The sequence below is a fragment of the Barbus barbus genome (assembly GCF_936440315.1).
Source record: "Barbus barbus genome assembly, chromosome: 33".
Classification (NCBI taxonomy): Eukaryota; Metazoa; Chordata; class Actinopteri; order Cypriniformes; family Cyprinidae; genus Barbus; species Barbus barbus.
Genome location: NC_136761.1, coordinates 2,466,363 through 2,483,464, shown reverse-complemented (window position 1 = coordinate 2,483,464; position 17,102 = coordinate 2,466,363). Strand labels below are relative to the sequence as shown.

The 17,102-nt window shown below is 37.9% G+C and overlaps 1 protein-coding gene across 5 annotated transcripts in view; it reads left to right on the top strand.

Moving 5' to 3' along the window:
• LOC306853459 (transcriptional regulator ATRX-like) overlaps window positions 1–17,102 on the top strand; it is a 71,869-nt gene that overhangs the window by 44,490 nt on the left and 10,277 nt on the right. For all 5 annotated transcript variants that reach the window (XM_079390890.1, XM_079390892.1, XM_079390893.1 and 2 more), the window contains exon 30: window positions 111–302. In XM_079390890.1, coding sequence (XP_079247016.1) covers window positions 111–302 — 192 coding nt within the window. The remainder of the gene's footprint in view (window positions 1–110; window positions 303–17,102) is intronic.

The following is a 17,102-nucleotide window of genomic DNA, read 5'->3' as shown; positions in this document are numbered from 1 at the left end:
GAGAAATGTAGTTTTATTTATTTCTTGTGTTTATTCCGATGTAGAAATGTTTATTCACAGACAGGGCAGATCAGATCTGTAATGCTTTTTGTCGTGATTCTTTTCTTTAGGGAACCATGGAGGACAAGATCTATGACCGGCAGGTCGCCAAACAGTCTCTGTCCTTCAGAGTTGTAGACCAACAGCAGATTGAGCGTCACTTTACCATGAACGAGCTGACGGAGCTGTACACGTTTGAGCCAGACCAGCTGGACGATCCTTCTGAGAAGAAGAGCAAGCGGGCCACCCCCATGCTGCCCAAGGTGAAAACCGCTTCATACCACATGCTTTTCTCTGTTTTGTCCGTCAACAGAAGACATATTAGTGTTTCGTTTCAATTTGTCAAGCGAAATCAAATGTATTTGTATAGCACCGTTTACAATACACATTATTTCAAAGCAGCTTTACAGAAAATCAAGATTTTAATATTCTCATGCCTTACTGTCGCTTTAAGCAGATTAGGGCTGGGCGAGAATGTAGTCATAGAGTCTAGACTTGCGCTATACTGGGCTCCAGACTTCGACCAAATGGTCGCATTTTGCCACCATTTTTTCTGCCGGTGCGACTTCATTTTGTGAGCGGCCGCACTGGCGCGTTGCCCAACTCATAAGTGCTGCCATTTCTGTTGCATATGAGAAACATTAAACGGCAAACGAAACAAACGCGTGATGAACCCACGCTACTCATTGAGCTGTGCAGCTGCAGCGCGGACCGTTTATCAGCTCGGACCATAAATTGAGCGCAGATCCAGAGAGAAGCGTTTGAATTCGTCGCAGAATGAATAAAGATTGCTGTGAGATCCGGTGAGATGAATTCTGTTCTAAACCGGTCAAACAGCGCTGATGTAGAAAAACAGAGGTAGCAATGATAACTATACCATGGTGTTGTGGTAGAAAGAGTCGAATGTTATTGCATTATTCATTTCAGGGTTTGTACAGCCTTTTGAGAGAGAAATGCAAGCACTTTTCAGTGACTTTCAAGTATTTCACACTATTTCCAGCACTTTAAAGCTCTAAAAATGGTCCAATTGAAATGTTTTTAATGGGATGACCAAAATAAACGTTGTGCTAAACAAACACATATTTAAAATTTTACTTGCTTAAAATTTAAAAAGGCCTCAAATTACCACTATAACCAGTAGATGGCAGCAGCTTATTAATCATTCATTTCCACTATTTTATATTTTGATATTATAAAATCACTATTATAAAATATCAAATCATCAAGAAATTGCTGAAGCTGTCGGTCAGTTCAATATAATAGGCTGCTATAAAAGAATAATGGTACAGTTAATGAGAGTAGAATATAATTTTTTCATATATTTTGCTCATTAGCCTACTGTTTTGAATAAAAGTACATTTTGTACGCTTCCCAACTCAAGCTCAGTGCTTTACTGTCAATTGTGCATTACCAAGAAATAAACATGTAATAGTAACTGCACTTGATAATGCAAAACCGTAGTATTTTTTATGATTAAATTATCTTTGTTTCTAATAACCCTAACCCCCCCCAGCACTGCCAAATCTGCTTCTTGCACCACCACCTGTAGAACTTACTAGCGCATACGAGAGAGAGACAGAGACCCTGTGACATGATGTCCCTGCAACGCTTCAAAACACAACACTCAGGGCAAACCGAAATGTCCTGAAGTGTGCTTACGTTTCTAGGGTCATACGGTTTCCGTGGACAGGATGTGGAGTCCATTCATAAAAACAGAATTTACTCTATAGCGCGGAATTCGGCAATTTTTGGATGAATAACAGAAGGTCTGTCCCTTAATTGCAATATGAAATAGTGTATGTGAATATTAAAACACAAGCAGACGGTTTAAATATGAATCCTGCATGTTCCGTGTGTATGAATGGCGGTAGTTTTGTTTACTTCACAAATACTGAAGCACACGTGAACTCGTGATTTTCGGCCTCTGCATCTCACTACATGAACACATGAACTTACAGGCTGTGAGAGTCACTTCATGAGAATTTTACTGTTTTATTTGAGAAAACTAGCATCATATCATATACTGTATACACTCAGAAACTTCATGGCAACCTGTCAAAATAAAAGTGCGGTTTAACATGGAACAGAAATATATTACTCTTGTATTACTTTTGTACAGCATAATGCATGCCTTTATATATTCCATTTACTGTCAAATTTAAATAAAAATAATTATAAAAATAATTGCAATCACATTAGCCACTTAATTGTAGAAAAATACAATTATTATTAAAACTTTTTAAATGGAATATTCACACAATTGTTCTACCATGTATTAATTTTAACAGTAAACCTGTTTGTTTGCCAAAAAATAAAAGGGTTTCATTTTCATTTGATTAAAAATAAATAAATGTTTCATGCCTTCATTTGATTATCAGACAAAATAAAACGCAAGAATTTCTGGAAGAAAAAAAAATTGTTGGGCCCTATTGTTCAAAATGTCGAAATTGAGAGTTTTGGACTTATTTTTTCATGGAAATAAATCTTTTTGTTATTACACAGATAATACATAATGTAAAGTACCAGAAAAGGTACCGCTGGGTATCGGTACCGATACCGTACCGGTTAAAATGTGAACGCTACCCAACCCTAGGCGTGGCATTCAATGACGTGTTTGTTTTGTTGTTTTTTTAATAAAATGATGTATGGGCTAGCGTGGGCTGTTATATTTGGGTTACAATAGGCTACATGTTTTTAAAACAGGCCTCTATATTATAAATAAAATATAGCCTATAATATACACTACCATTAAAAAAAAAAAATAGCTCAGTAAGATTTGTTAATGGATTAATTTAAAAAGAAAAAAGGTATTTTGTTGGTATTTTGTGCATTAGTTTTTTTTTTTTTTTAATACAGTAAAAACAGTAAATCTACCATTTGAAAAGAAAATGCTTTCTCTTTGAATATATTTTAAAATGTGTTTTCCTCTGATGCTAAGCTTCACTACTCCAGCTTTCAGAGTCACATGATCTTTCAGAAATCATGCTGATTGTTGCTTAATAAACATTTCTTATTATTATAGCTGGCTCACCAAGTTTTCAAATTTAATTGACTATAACAAATATATAGAGTTAAACCAGTTACTATTTAGAAAATGAGGAGCATATGCATCCGATCTTTCTTCATCCCCAGTTCCAGAAAAGTTGGGATGTTTTGTGAAATGCCATAAAATCAAGAATATGTTGTTTGTTCTCTTTAACCTTTATTTAATTAAGTGAAGTAAAAAGAAAAAAATTCCAATGTTTTCACTGGCCAACATAATTTTGCTTAGTTTATATAAACAAATTTTGAGCCATGATCCAGCTTTGCTTGCAAAGACTGACAAGCTCCTTTTATACCCAAACACGAGACCCTCACCTATTGCCAATTCACCTGCTTGCTGTTTCAAAACGGTTTATTCGGCTATTCTGTCACCTCTCACTCGCCTCTGTCCCAACTGTATTGGAGTGTATTGCAGACATCAAAATCTAAATGCGTTTGTATTTACAAAATACATTTAACTTGGTCAGTGAAAACCTTGTACTTCTGTCAATTAAATAAGTTAAACAATTAACATCACAGATTTGATCATTTTACAAAACGTCCCAACTTTTCTAGAATTGGAGTTGTACTTAATTTTCTTTAAAGTATTTGCAAGCAAACTTTGAAATATAGTAAAGCAGGGTTTACATTTCTTCTTTTGCATGTGTATATGTGGTATTTACCCACCAAAATAACCATGTCCACTATGTCAGGAAAAAAAAGGGAATTCAATATATTCTCAAAAAACAAACTAAGGGATAAATATTATTATTTTTCATCACAGCAGTAAAACAATGAAGCTGTAGCAATGAAAATCACCAACATGATTAAAAACTCTGTAAATGAATGTTATTACAATTATTTTAAAATAATTTACTGTAAAAAAGTGCTTCATTGTCTTTTTTTGATCAATTCAATGCATCCTTTAATTAAATTTCTTAAAAAATCGTAATGATCCCATACATTTGAATGACTGTAAATATAATAAAAGTCCTTATTATAAACACAAAATAATAATAATCAACTTTAATGTTCAGTGAGGACAATTAGAGTAAGTTTTATATGATGGGGGTTGGCGAGGAACCTGGACAATGGGTAGGGGGTGCTGGTATATTCAACCACACTTTATTTTAAGCTCCAGTTCTTGCTATTAACAAACCATTAATTACAACTTTTGCCTCAAACTCCTTATTTTCTACTTATTAATAGTTAGTAAGGTAGTTGTTAAGTTTAGGTATTGAGTAGGATTAGGGATGTAGAATATGTGCTTTATCAGCACTAATAAACAGCTAATATGTTAATAATAGGAAATAAAAGTTAGAGATATAGTACATCAGTACAGTAGAGTTTGTTTACAAATCACTGGGCGATCATATAGTTTGCGTTTTTTGCCAATATAATAATTAACCATGTCTTTTACCATTATTGTAACAACAAAAAAGTAACTCAAAGAAACATGTGACAGAAATGCATTTACCTTGTAAGTAATCATTTTTATCTGAACACTGTGTTTCTGTGCTCCTATTGGGTCTTCATTAGTCTGTTGTCGGTCTTGTGACCTAATGTTTAATTGGTTGATTAGCCATCGTGAGCTTAAGCACTAAGTGATCCAAGACTTCCCGGGACGAAAGAAATTCTCTAAGCATTCCCAAAGTCTGCCTCAGACTGCAGAATCATGTGTTCGCTGCTAAAGTTAAATGCTCCTGGCCTGTGTTCTGTGCATGTTTCCTTTTGATGTTCACCAGGTTTGAGACACTGTTATTTACTCATGCGCCTGGTTTCCAAAGTATTCAGTCTTCCTGGAGGGATTTGAGGAACAGTGCTCAGCTCTGAGTCTATCTAAGCACAGGTGCGCAGTCACAGGAGAGAACCCCTGAAGATTTTACAAGACCACATGGGCCTTCGATTGTGTGTCCAATCTTTCACAACAGCACACAGCTGCACACTGCGACCTCCGTGACCCTTGTTTACTGAAGAGTTTTATTCTGCAGAACCGATGATGCTGGGGTCCTTTAATTGGAGGCAAAGCATCCAGTACACATCCAACAAACGTGTCCAAAGTGCACAGCTGTGCAGATATTGGTCTTGTGTACCACAGAAGGTTTATATTGGGGAAGATACAGCCAGCCCCCCACATCTCTCTGCTGAAGTCTTCAGTGTTTTATCATGAGCTGATATTTGAGAAGCTTGTTCTTGATCAAGAGGTAGCCCTACCTTTGTATGCAGCAGATGACCAGATTTGGCCATATGTGCACCAGAATGTAGCAAGTCAGCTGTTATGGATGGAATCTGCTGCCTGTAATCGTCTGAGGATGAGTCAGTCATCCCTCAAAGCCTGTAGTCATATCTCTATTTCTCACAGTACCCTCGCCAAGTCTATAGAGCACAGGAAATATGTCTAAACCTGCCAGACCTCTGCCCATCGCTCTTTGTGTAATGTGCCTACATCTTGATAGGTGGTTGTTGTTGTTGTTGTTTATAAAGCCAAAAGAGAATATGAACATTACACTCTTTTTGTAAACACACATCTCCTGTTCTTTGGACAGAGAACTTGCATGTGTTGGACTATTAGCTAACATAATTAAAATAGCTAGTCTTCAAAGCCTTAAATTCATGTACACCCCCACATTATTGGGACCATCTCTGAGTAAAAGCTAGGTGAGATTTTGATACAGCAAGAGAGAAGACATTGATGATGACATGCTTTTCGTTTATTTGGCAAAAAAAGTAGAATGTGTATTGTTTTGATATCTACAGGAACTTGTGCCTTTTTAGCACACAAAGATTGAAATTAACTTGCATTGATCAAACTGCCAACTTCAGTGTAGCTCTTACAAAAAAATATATTTTAAAAGAAAAAGAGGAACTCTTACAAGCTCTGTCTTTTAAACAAGTCAAAATACTTTAAACATGTATAATATAATGTAATAACATTATATAATGAGGCTATAACAATGGCAAAGGCCATAATCATAAAGTCAAGCATAAGTTTAACCATCTTAACACAAAAACAGTATTAACAATGCTTCTATTCCCTGAGAGTGAGGACACATTTCTTTCACTTGAAATTAAAGTGCAGTATTTGGAAACTAGACAGGAAAGTGCCACTGTATATATTTAAATATTAAAAACAAAAATGCTGGCTATCAAAATTGCTATAAAATGTTAAAATTGCTACAAAATTGCTAAAAAAAACACTCCTCTGTTCACTTACTTTTCATATTATTCTGCAAGAATATCAGTTTGTCCACATTTTCTGCCAAGAGGCAAGACCTACTTGCAGTGACGATGTCCCCAGCCGTTGAGAAAACGCGTTCACTTGGCACAGATGTACCTTGGACGGCGAGGTTACGTTGGGCTAACTTAGCATATGCTCATTGCTCTTCCACCATGCGAGTGGGTCTTCATCCACAGAGATGCAGCCTGTGGCCTTGTATGAGGTGACCTCTTCATGAATGAGGCTTTGTTCTTCTTTCCTCTGTTTTAAAAAAATCTGCAAATACCATTACCATTTTTTCTGGGGAGGAGAGGTCTCTGATGGCCCTGGCTCCGCTCCTGAGGATGAACTGGCCGCTTGGGCTTCACTGCTTTGACCCTGATGAGTATAAGACAAAATAGACATTTTGGAAATGTTAATAACAACAAATAGCTCTCATGGCAGCAACAAGTTATTCTCTACTGGGCAGTGGGGAATAGAAAAATATTACAAAGGCACAAATAGATTAAATATGCTTGGCTTAGTCAAAAAAATAAAATAAAACCGCAATTATCATTAGGATAAAAAACTAAAAAATTATAAAATATTAAATAAATCAAATTTAAGTTAGATACAAAAAACAAACACAATACCTGCTTTTCAATGTCCACAATGTCTGTGGTTAGATCATCGTAGATTTTCTGAACACAGGCTTCTTCCAGGTAAGGCAGGGACTTGAATCTTGGATCAAGTGCTGTGGCTCTGTGCAGATAATCCTGAACACCAGGGTCATTGTATCTGCCTTTAAGGTCTTTAGTGATGGCTGCCTTAGCTTCTTTGATGGTGGTACTGTCCGCTGCACTTGATGTCATGGATTTCAGTATCATCTTCTGCAGTGGGATAATCATTGAAACTGAGGGGGATGTTTCTGTGCTCATGAGGGTGATCACATTCTTCAGAGGTTTGAGAATATTAATGAGACCCTCTGCCAGTTTTGTCTCACTTTCAGTTAACAATGCCATGTCCTTGACTTTCTTCTTCATATCCTTGTCCATCACGGCAGAGTAGATGGCAGCCTGTTGCTCCACATAACGTTCTAACATGTCATATGTGGAGTTCCAGCGAGTTGTTACGTCGTGAACTAGTTTGTGAACAGGCAATTCCAGCATATCCTGCTTGGTTTTCAGGGCATGGGCAGCTGTTGTGCTTCGGTGAAAGAAGCTAACCACCTTCCTAACCTTCCCCAAGAGTCGGGATACTTGGTTTAGTGAGATTGCACTCTTGGCTGCAAGGTTAACTGTGTGTGCGAAGCACCCGATCTGTGGCCCAAGTCCTGCTGCTAAATCGATAGCATTCACTTTATTTTTAGCATTATCTGTAGTAACAGGAATTATGCTATTTACCCTCTCCAGTTTCCATTCCGCCACTGCGTCTGTCAGCATTTCAGAGAGATGCTCACTGGTATGACTTTCATAAATGGGGCGTGTTTGCAAAACGCAGCTTCTCATTTCCCACTCCGAAGTAATATAGTGAGCGGTCACCGTGAGGAAACTTTCAGTGGCCCTGGAGGTCCATCCATCTGTAGTGAAAGCTACGTGGGCTGTGTCGGACAAATCTTTTTCAATTTCTCCTCGTGTCTCGTCATACAGTTTTGGAATTACAGTGGTGCCGAAGTGTCGGCGAGAGGGAATATTATACCGCGGCTCGAGTATATTCATCAGCTGACGTAATCCTTCACATTCAATCACGCTGCACGGTTGCATATCTTTTGCTATAAACATCCCCAATGCTTTAGTTATGGCTATTGCCCTGTCCGACTTATCACTGAGAGGTTGCTTAAATGCTGCGGACAGTAGAAGTTGTTTCCTAACCGGCTCTCTCCTGTTTGTGCTTATCGACACATTGGCGTGATGTCTTCTCAAATGAACTGTCATATTAGAAGTGTTGCCATTAGCATATTGAATGCATTTTGCACAATACTTGCACACAGTCGCAGTTCTATCTACTGTTTTATTTCCGTTGTCATCGTAAGTAACATGAAATCCAAAATGTTCCCACACACCGGATTTGAACGACGCGGGCGCATCCGCCAACTCCGGGCAGCCTTCATTATCTCCTCCACTTGCCATTTCTGCAGCACTCCTTACTCCACTTTTACTGTATGCATGTTCGCGCGAAACTGTCTGAGCACGGGGCTACATTGCGCATGCATCGAACCGCGCGACGCTCACGAACCGAACCGAGACAAGCGAACCGAACGGTTCGGGTGTTTTTTCATGTACCGTGCCACCCCTAATAAACATACAGGCATACATGTATATATTAAATAAATATATGTAAATTATTTATATACAGTGCCCTCCAAAAGTATTGGAACAGTAAAGTCAAAATTGCTCTGTTGGCTGTGGAGTCAAGACATTTACAAATATGATGAAAAGATGAATATATACATAATGTCACATTGTATTATTGGGTGATTCAACACAGATGTTTTACCAGCTAAGAAGTTCAGCACTTTTAGAGTTGACACACATTAATGCCTTATTCTACATGACCTTATTCTACATCCCTAATCCTACCCAATACCTAAACTTAACAACTACCTTACTAACTATTAATAAGCAGCAAATTAGGACTTTATTGAGAGAAAAGTCGTAGTTAATAGTGAATAAATGTTCCCTATTCTAAAGTGTTACCAAAAATTCAAATGAAATCTGATAGTTAAGTTAACATCTCCTTAAAAGCCTCCAAGGTATAGGCTATAAGCGATTCTCTTTGAAACGGTACGCTATAAACTTACTCTGATCTGGCGATAGCAGCTATTCCCACCAGTCCCCCTGTTACTTCCCCAGTGTTTCTGGGAAGACACCCCCCCCCCCCCCCCCCCCCTCAGTCTAAAGCACACACTGCTTCTGAACCTGTGTGCCGCTGCAGCTCACCCAAACATCATTCAATCATGAAGGCCATCTTTTATGCTGATTCACTGCTTCGTCTCTGAAGTTTTAAAAGGAACACTGTAAACCTCCCCCGACCTGATGAACAGTCATTATTCCAAAACCCTTTCAGGATGTTCTTGTGCTTTTCAGAGAAACTAATTGGAGACAAAGGAAGCTAGCGGACTTCCACTCTTAATGACAAAGAAGAGTGCTGCGGCCCAGACACGAGAGCTACCCAGCGTGGGGTCTGGCCTTGCCTGGGGCTCTTCGGAGGCCCATTATAGAACTGAGACCTGGGCAGACTTGAGTGACACGGTCAGGTCGGTGTGTACACTTCCTGACAGTGGTCCATCGGTGGGAAAGTGGTAATTTGCTTTCGCTCTGCCCCAGCCATCCCACCCCCCCACCCCCGACTGGGTCTCGCTGAGCAAAGGAACAGACTTTAGTTGGCGTAATTAGGTGCAGGAACTGGTCTTAACAGTCCCCCAGATGTTCCTTAAATGAGTGGTTTCCTTCAACCCTCCATTTTTAGATATTTGCCCCAACTTGGATGAAAGAGCTGAAGGTGTGAACTGAAGTACGTCAAAGAAGTTCTCACCTAACATCGTCCGTTTAGTACATGATAGAAAAGATGGAATGATAGTTGAGGATGGACACCTGACATCCAGCCCTGTGCCAAACATCAAGAGCTGTGCAGAGACAGACTGTTTATAGCAGGGCACTGAGGTTATGTGTATAATTTGCGTGCAGCTGTAGAGTACGTTTTGCCTGGCTAAGGTTAGGTATTACAAATATTCCAATCCTTCACATTCCTTGAGTCTCTTGCCCCGGACCCCTTGGTTTCTTTGGTTTGTGCACCTGCATGTTAACGTAGTGTCTTGTGAAATCTGAGGCAAGCATTAGGCTCTTAATTTTAAAGCAGTAAATAAGGTTTTTGTTCACTGGGATGCCCCTTTTTAGGTCATGAAGGCGAAGTTGCACTTTTATTATCGAAACAAGACATCTAAAGTTTGTCTTTTGAAAAACAAATTCTTCCACTTTTCCGAAGCTCCTGTATCTTAATCTTTTTTTTTTATTATGGCTTTAGTCTGTCACACTTCCATTTTCCCACTCTTCACACCCTGTCTTCTAAAGAGCATACGCCAGATGTTTATGGCCGTGGTAATGAGTGAAATAAAGTAGAGTTTGCGAATATGGATTGCATTTAATATGAGGTAGCGTGATCAAAAACCTTAAGAGGCAATTGAGCTGAAATAGCTGTAAATGTGCTGAAAATGATACAGTAGGAAGCCAAATGGCAAGAAAAAAGACCTTGTACCTTTGAACCTGATTGCGTTTTTCACACCAGCGGAGTTCATCTGGGACCGTGTTTTAAGTAAATTGGCTTTGTTTGCCAAGTCATAAATGTATGTAGTTGAGCAGAGCTCTTAAAGTTTATTTGCTCTGTTTCACCAGCAATGATGTGTCGCTGTTTCAGATTTCTAATTTAGGAGAACTTGCAAGAAGAATTCATATTGCCGTCAGCTTTTAATTGATAGCTGTTCAAGGCAGTTTAAATAATGTCATGCAGAGAGAGATTGAGCAGTAAATAATGTGTTAAGCGTGCCACTGTTCAGGCAAAAAAAAAAACCTTGCCAAAAAAGTCTTTGCATAAACTATTGCACACAGAGTAGGCCAATATATGCCTAATTGTGCACCATTTCAATGGTACGTCACATTCTCAGCATTGCTGTAAGTAGCACTACAAAAGGTCAATTTTCTTGAACAATTACTTTGTAATTAACAATTCTGTAAACTGCCAAGAAACAACCTATTCTAACAGTAATATTGGTGTGCACTTCTTAGGGAATGTCCCTGGCAATGTACGATTTCAATTCTAACATTGCCCAGTGTAAATTAGTGGTCGACCGATATATCGGCCGATATTTGGGATTTTTCAAATAAGTTAAGCCGATGAGTTTTTCTGTTTGGACGATGCTTTCGAGGCTGGACTTTTAATTGGACTGCGCTGAGATTGGCAGCGCCTGAGCACACAGTGCTCACATTCTCCCTCTAGTTCACTGTGGTCATTAACAGTTCTGTCTAATACGGATAGAAGTCTGTCTAATAATCAGATTGAACTATCAAACAAAGGAATTAAAATGTATACAAAAAAGTATTATAACGATTGCTATTGTATTAGTAATAGAAAGGCAAACATTATAATACTTTCTCGTTTGCCGTCAGCATTCAGCAAATGCGCATTTATATAATTTAAACAAATCTTTGAATGACTAATGAACATTTAATTTCACAAACCTTGCAAACTTAGTCGGATCCAGTTGTGAGATCTTGTAGAGTGTGCATCTGTATCGTGCATGATCGCGTGTGCTCCGCATGATGGTCGGTCCGTGTGAATTGAAATGCAAAATGACTGTTACCTTGGCTTTAGTTGAAAAAATATGATTCCCAATGCACACAAACTTCCCAGAATACTGAGTGCCCTGTTGGTTACAGTGTTTACTTCCTTTTTAATTATATTTTTATTAAATATTTAATTATTTGTGTTAAAAATACTTTGTCATTTAAAGTACAAGTAGGGGTGGGCGATATGGGAAAAATATAATATCACGATTTTTTATAGAAATATCACGATTCACGATTTTTATCACGATTCTTTGTTAGTTTTACTATTTTGGTTTTACAAGTTGTCTGAGCATTACAGCCAAACTAGAAAGACAAAGATGCATGGCAGATATTTAGGCCAAAGTGGGCGAAGATAAAAAATCTTTGTCATTATTTTATCTTTCTTATTAAAAAATAAGAACAAAGATACACATTACAAATACACATAATATACAAATAAAACAAACAGTGCTTTATTTCCAGGTACAATAGGTGTATTTAGCAGAGCATTCAATGAAATTGAATGAACAAATATAAAAATAAAACACTAGATAGACTGATTCCTAAAGCAGCTGTATTAAAGATTTTCAGTCAGGAATAGTGAGTGATTTTTCTCTTTTGCGTTTTGTTGTTTTGTTAACGTTAAATGAATAGTTCCCCCACAAATTAATATTCTGTCATCTGTCTGTCAATTCTGTCATAATGTTGTATTTTTATATCATCATTTACTCAAAAGTTGTTTTAAACCGGACTGAGTTTCTTTCTTCTGCTGAACATTTATAAATGCTATTTTGAAGAAGGTGGAAAACCAAACAGTTGCTGGTCCTCAGTGACTTCCATAGGATTTTTCTTTCCTACTATCAAAGTCAATGTGGACCAGCAACTGTTTGGTTTTCCACTGAGTAAATAATGACAGAAATTAAATTTTAGGGTGAACTATCCCTTTAATGACAGTCGACAGCACGTTTAGTGTCCTGTCTCTTTAAGAGCTGCACGCATCTAATATACAGGCACGCATCCGTTTCTCTCTTAACTATTTACTTTCATTTTAGAGATAACCAACTCAGTCTGTATGTAAACCTTGTGTGTTTGGACAGTATTAGCGCAAAAGATAAGTTAGTTGAGTAATCAGGCGCTCGCGCTGTTAGACAGGCGTTTGTGCGCATGCTTCAGGTGTATGCGCTCAGAACAAGCGCACGTCAGACCAGCGCGCGAATTAAACATTTAACCAGCAAGGCTTGTATGCAAATAATGTACTTTTGCGATCGCGAATAAGTGCAGTGTCCTGTCTGAGTAACTCTACTGCTGTATGTCGTATTGTACAGTATATAGAGACGGCGGCGCCAGAACTGTATTTGACAATGTGCGCGATACTACGATATTTCTTAAAAAGCAGATCGTGGAGACATTTTTATCGTCCACGATCAAAAATCGTCATATCGCACACCCCTAAGTACAAGTATCTTTATTTTACACATTTATTTTTTTTATCCATTTTCAAGTGGTTTAAAATTTCTTAAATATTAATTAAAATAACATTTAATTTTTCACCCGGCTTTCCAAGATATCGGCATCGGCTGTCAAAAAAACAATATCGGTTGACCACTAGTGTAAATACAAAAAAAAAGTTCATCATACCTGGATAGGGCCCAGTGTATCGTTCATATCATAAACATTTTCCAGCTAGTGGTGAAATGCACAATAAAAGTTCAAAACCCAAGGAAAATGGATGCAAGTTTACTCAAGCTTAACAAAGATGTTTATGGAGGTCTAAAATCTGATTTAAAAAAAAAAACACATGTGAAACAGCAAAAAATCTGTGGTTGACGTGAAAGAGCGTGGTGTTCAGACACGGGCAGATAGACGGTTCCTCACCTGGGGCTGTATTTAACCTTGCAGCAGTCTGGCTCATGCACCTCTATGCTTTGATCAGAAGCAAAACGCTTCCTCCCCCGTTTGACTTCCTGTGGGATCCCCACTCCCCATTTCCCTCAGAAGAGAAAAGAAGAAAAATCTGCAGTCTGCTGATTCCCCCATCCCCCCACCCAGCCTATTCCACATCCATGCATGGCGTAAAACGATATCCTTTTCCTAAGCTGTCATTATGCGTGGGGTTAGCTCACAGTATGACAATGCAGGAGTTCTTGTTACCGTCATTAGTGCCTTTGGTCGAGATGCACGTGTAGGGCAGGTTACGGAGACAGACGAGACCACCCGTGGAGCTCCAGCCTGGAGATTAATCAGGAATCCCAGCATTCCCTGCTCCCCTGGACGGCTTCGCTGTCATTTGACCCAGCGGCTCTGTGACCCATTTACCCGGCTCAAAATTGGACAATGTTCAGATAAGCTCAGGTCGGCCCTCTCATGATGGCGAGTGTTTGAAATGTGCTCAAACAACAGCTTCATCACTGACTTGTCCTTTGCTCCAGAGACACGGGTCACACTTCAGTTGCCCCTCGTCTTCTGCACACTTTCAACAAGAGATCATCTTTTCCATGCAGTCTCTGTCACGGTTGTGATGCAGAAGGGGTTCCTCACATGGCAGCATCCAGCCATGCTTTAATTTAGCCACTTAGCCAGAAATTACCTTCACTCATCCAGTTGAGTTTGTGGAGGGTATAGACCAGGCCTGGCGTGATTGTGCTTGCTTTCGCCACATGTTTTTATTTTCCAGCTATCGAAGCCACTTACTGAAAAGCCTTGATGTGGATGGATCTGTAGCTGCGCTCTCCATTACACTCTGCTGTAATGCAGAAGGCATGGCTCTGTTTTTGGTACCTGTCTTACTGCTGTTATCTTTATTTCTTGAAACAAACCTTGATCCTGTTAATCATGAAAGGCTCTTTGGAGGACGATTGAGGTTTGCTCGCTTTGTTCCTCAGATTCTGTTTATTCTAACGTTTCTCTAGCAATTTAGTAAGCAGTCCTAAATTTGGAAACGTGAGGCTTTTTTTCTTTTTGAACGTTGTGATGATTATGATTGATATTGTTTTTGTTTTATTCTGTTTGTTGTCTCTGCTAAATCGGGTTATGACGTAACCATCACACGTCTATGTTCATGTGGTTGGGATCCAGAAGATGTTGAAGGCATTTTAATGTAAAGCGCAGTCAAGACAAAGAAAAGCAAACAATAGCTGTAGAGTAATTTTAAACCATGTTTGTACGAGGTCTGGATATGAATTGCGCACCACTCAGGTGTTGTTTTCAATAACAGTGTAGTCACGGATACCAGAGTTGCATGAAAGCCTCTGAAGTTATTTTAAATATGAACACTTGGTTGGAGGTCTTTTTTTTTTTTTTTTTTAAGCTTTGCAGCAAAAACTAACCGCTAATTGGCTATTTTATTTATTTATTTGTAATGAGATAAAAGAGCTCATGTTATGAAAGCGTGCTGTAACTTTTTTGGAGCTCAAAACATGTTCAAAAACACAATTTCTTTAAACTGAACTGCAGAAACGACACATTTAGAATCTGACTTTTTGATGTCAAGTGCATAAGTACATCCTCACGTCTCCTAATAGGTCATCAGAATCTGGCCATCTAGTCACAGTGAGATGAAAATAAAAAAGTAAATTGTTTTAAAGGTACATTGAAATAGAGGTAGTGAGGCATCTGTACTTCTCAGCTGTGATGTACATGTGAGTATAACGGATTATTTAAAAAAAAAAACAAGAAAAAAACCCAGTAGGGCAGGGTCCCATACATCTGCTGCTGATGAACATGAGCTTGCAGAGGCAGGTTAATCAAGCTACATTTTTGGAGAAATTAATGTGCATGACCATATTTTAGATCCTTTAATCCTACCCCATACCTAAATTTAACAAAAACCTTAAATTAGGAGTTTACTAACATAAAAGATAGTTTGTTAATAGTGAGAATTGGTCCCCAAACCAAAGTGACTAAACTAAAAATTAAATTATAAAATGTTTATGACTTGACTTCATTGTAATCAATATTTTTAATAGTTTAAGTCAGAGCATTTTTTTTTCTGTATGAAGAATTGTTGATTTTGCTCAATAATTATGTTGGTAATGGTGATTATTAGAGGAGTACATAAGTGTGTAGGGATGGGCGATATCTTATCGTTTGCGATATACTGCTAAAAATGATCCACACGATAAGAATGTCTTCCTGCGATAATAACGATAGTCTAGTTGTTGACACATTTGTGTGTTCGACAGTGCGGAGCAACTGGTAGACGTGAAACTGAGGAGGAGTGTATCGCTAAATGAGGAGCTAGAGCTCATTTTACAATCTGGAGCTGGTTTGGTCAGGGCTGTACTGCACACAAAATATCGGTCTGAATAAATGTATTACAGCAGCAGGTGTGCGATACAGTTTTGCATGTGTATGAGCCTGCTTACAAACCTGTTGTCCAACAAAGATATCATTTATTGACATGCTTTTTCTCCAGATTAACTTAATCACAGTTGTAGGGCCCTATGAAATCAGTTTTATTTTTTTCTAAATTCATTTTTTTTCCGTTTAAATTTTTCTGGATTTTGTTTTTTCCATTTTAATTTTTCTGGACTCCTTTTTAATGGTCAAATGAAATGTTATTAATCGGAAAGCATGCCTAATTAATTAAAATCATAAAACTTATACAATTTAACATTAATTTATTAAAAGTGTAACAAAAATGACTTGTTTAGGTCCGTATGAAATGTTTTATTTTTTCCTCACCTTATGATTTATTCTTACCAAATTCTGTGTTTTAGCATGTCTATTATTTGAATGCATACAAACCATTTTTATTTATTCTTACAGTAGCCTTATGAAATGTTTTCCCCCTCAGAAATTCTGTGTTGTGTATTTAAATTTTACTGGTTATCAGATGAAGGCATAAAACATTGATTTAATTTATATTTTATTTAATGAAATGTAAACATTTAAATTTTTGGCAAATAAAGAGGATTTACTATTAAAATACAAATATTTTGTGATTATTTCTTAAAAAAAAAAAAAGTTTTATCATTTTTCAACAGTAGTAGTAGTATTATGTACATTCTACTAAATAATAGTAATAGGCTATTTCTGGCACAATATATTTAATAAGTTAAACCGAACTTTTATTTTGACAGGTTGCCGTGAATACCTTTTAAAGTTCTGTGTGTGTATGATATGACGCTGGTTTTACTGAAATGAAACGGTAAAAGAGCAGTTTTGGAGATCATAGGGCCCTACAGTTGAATGTTTGAAATAACTTCTTTTTGTGACCAGACGTGGTTTCATATTACAGAATGATAGTTATATCGTTCTCGCGACCCGGTAGGAATTCTTCCACGGCCCGGTAGTGGGTCGCGACCCGGTGGTTGGGGACCTTGACTTATGCGATGCATGTGTGTAGTTTCTGTGCGAGAGCGCCCTCTGACTTCCAGTATGAATTAAACAGTCATTACATTACGTGTGTACTCAATGTTCACAACACCCTGTTTTGGGTAAAAATAGGAAAGATAATAATTTTCTCTAAAGAAACAGGATTCCCTGAGTTATCATCATTGATATCGTTATCGCAATAAATACCA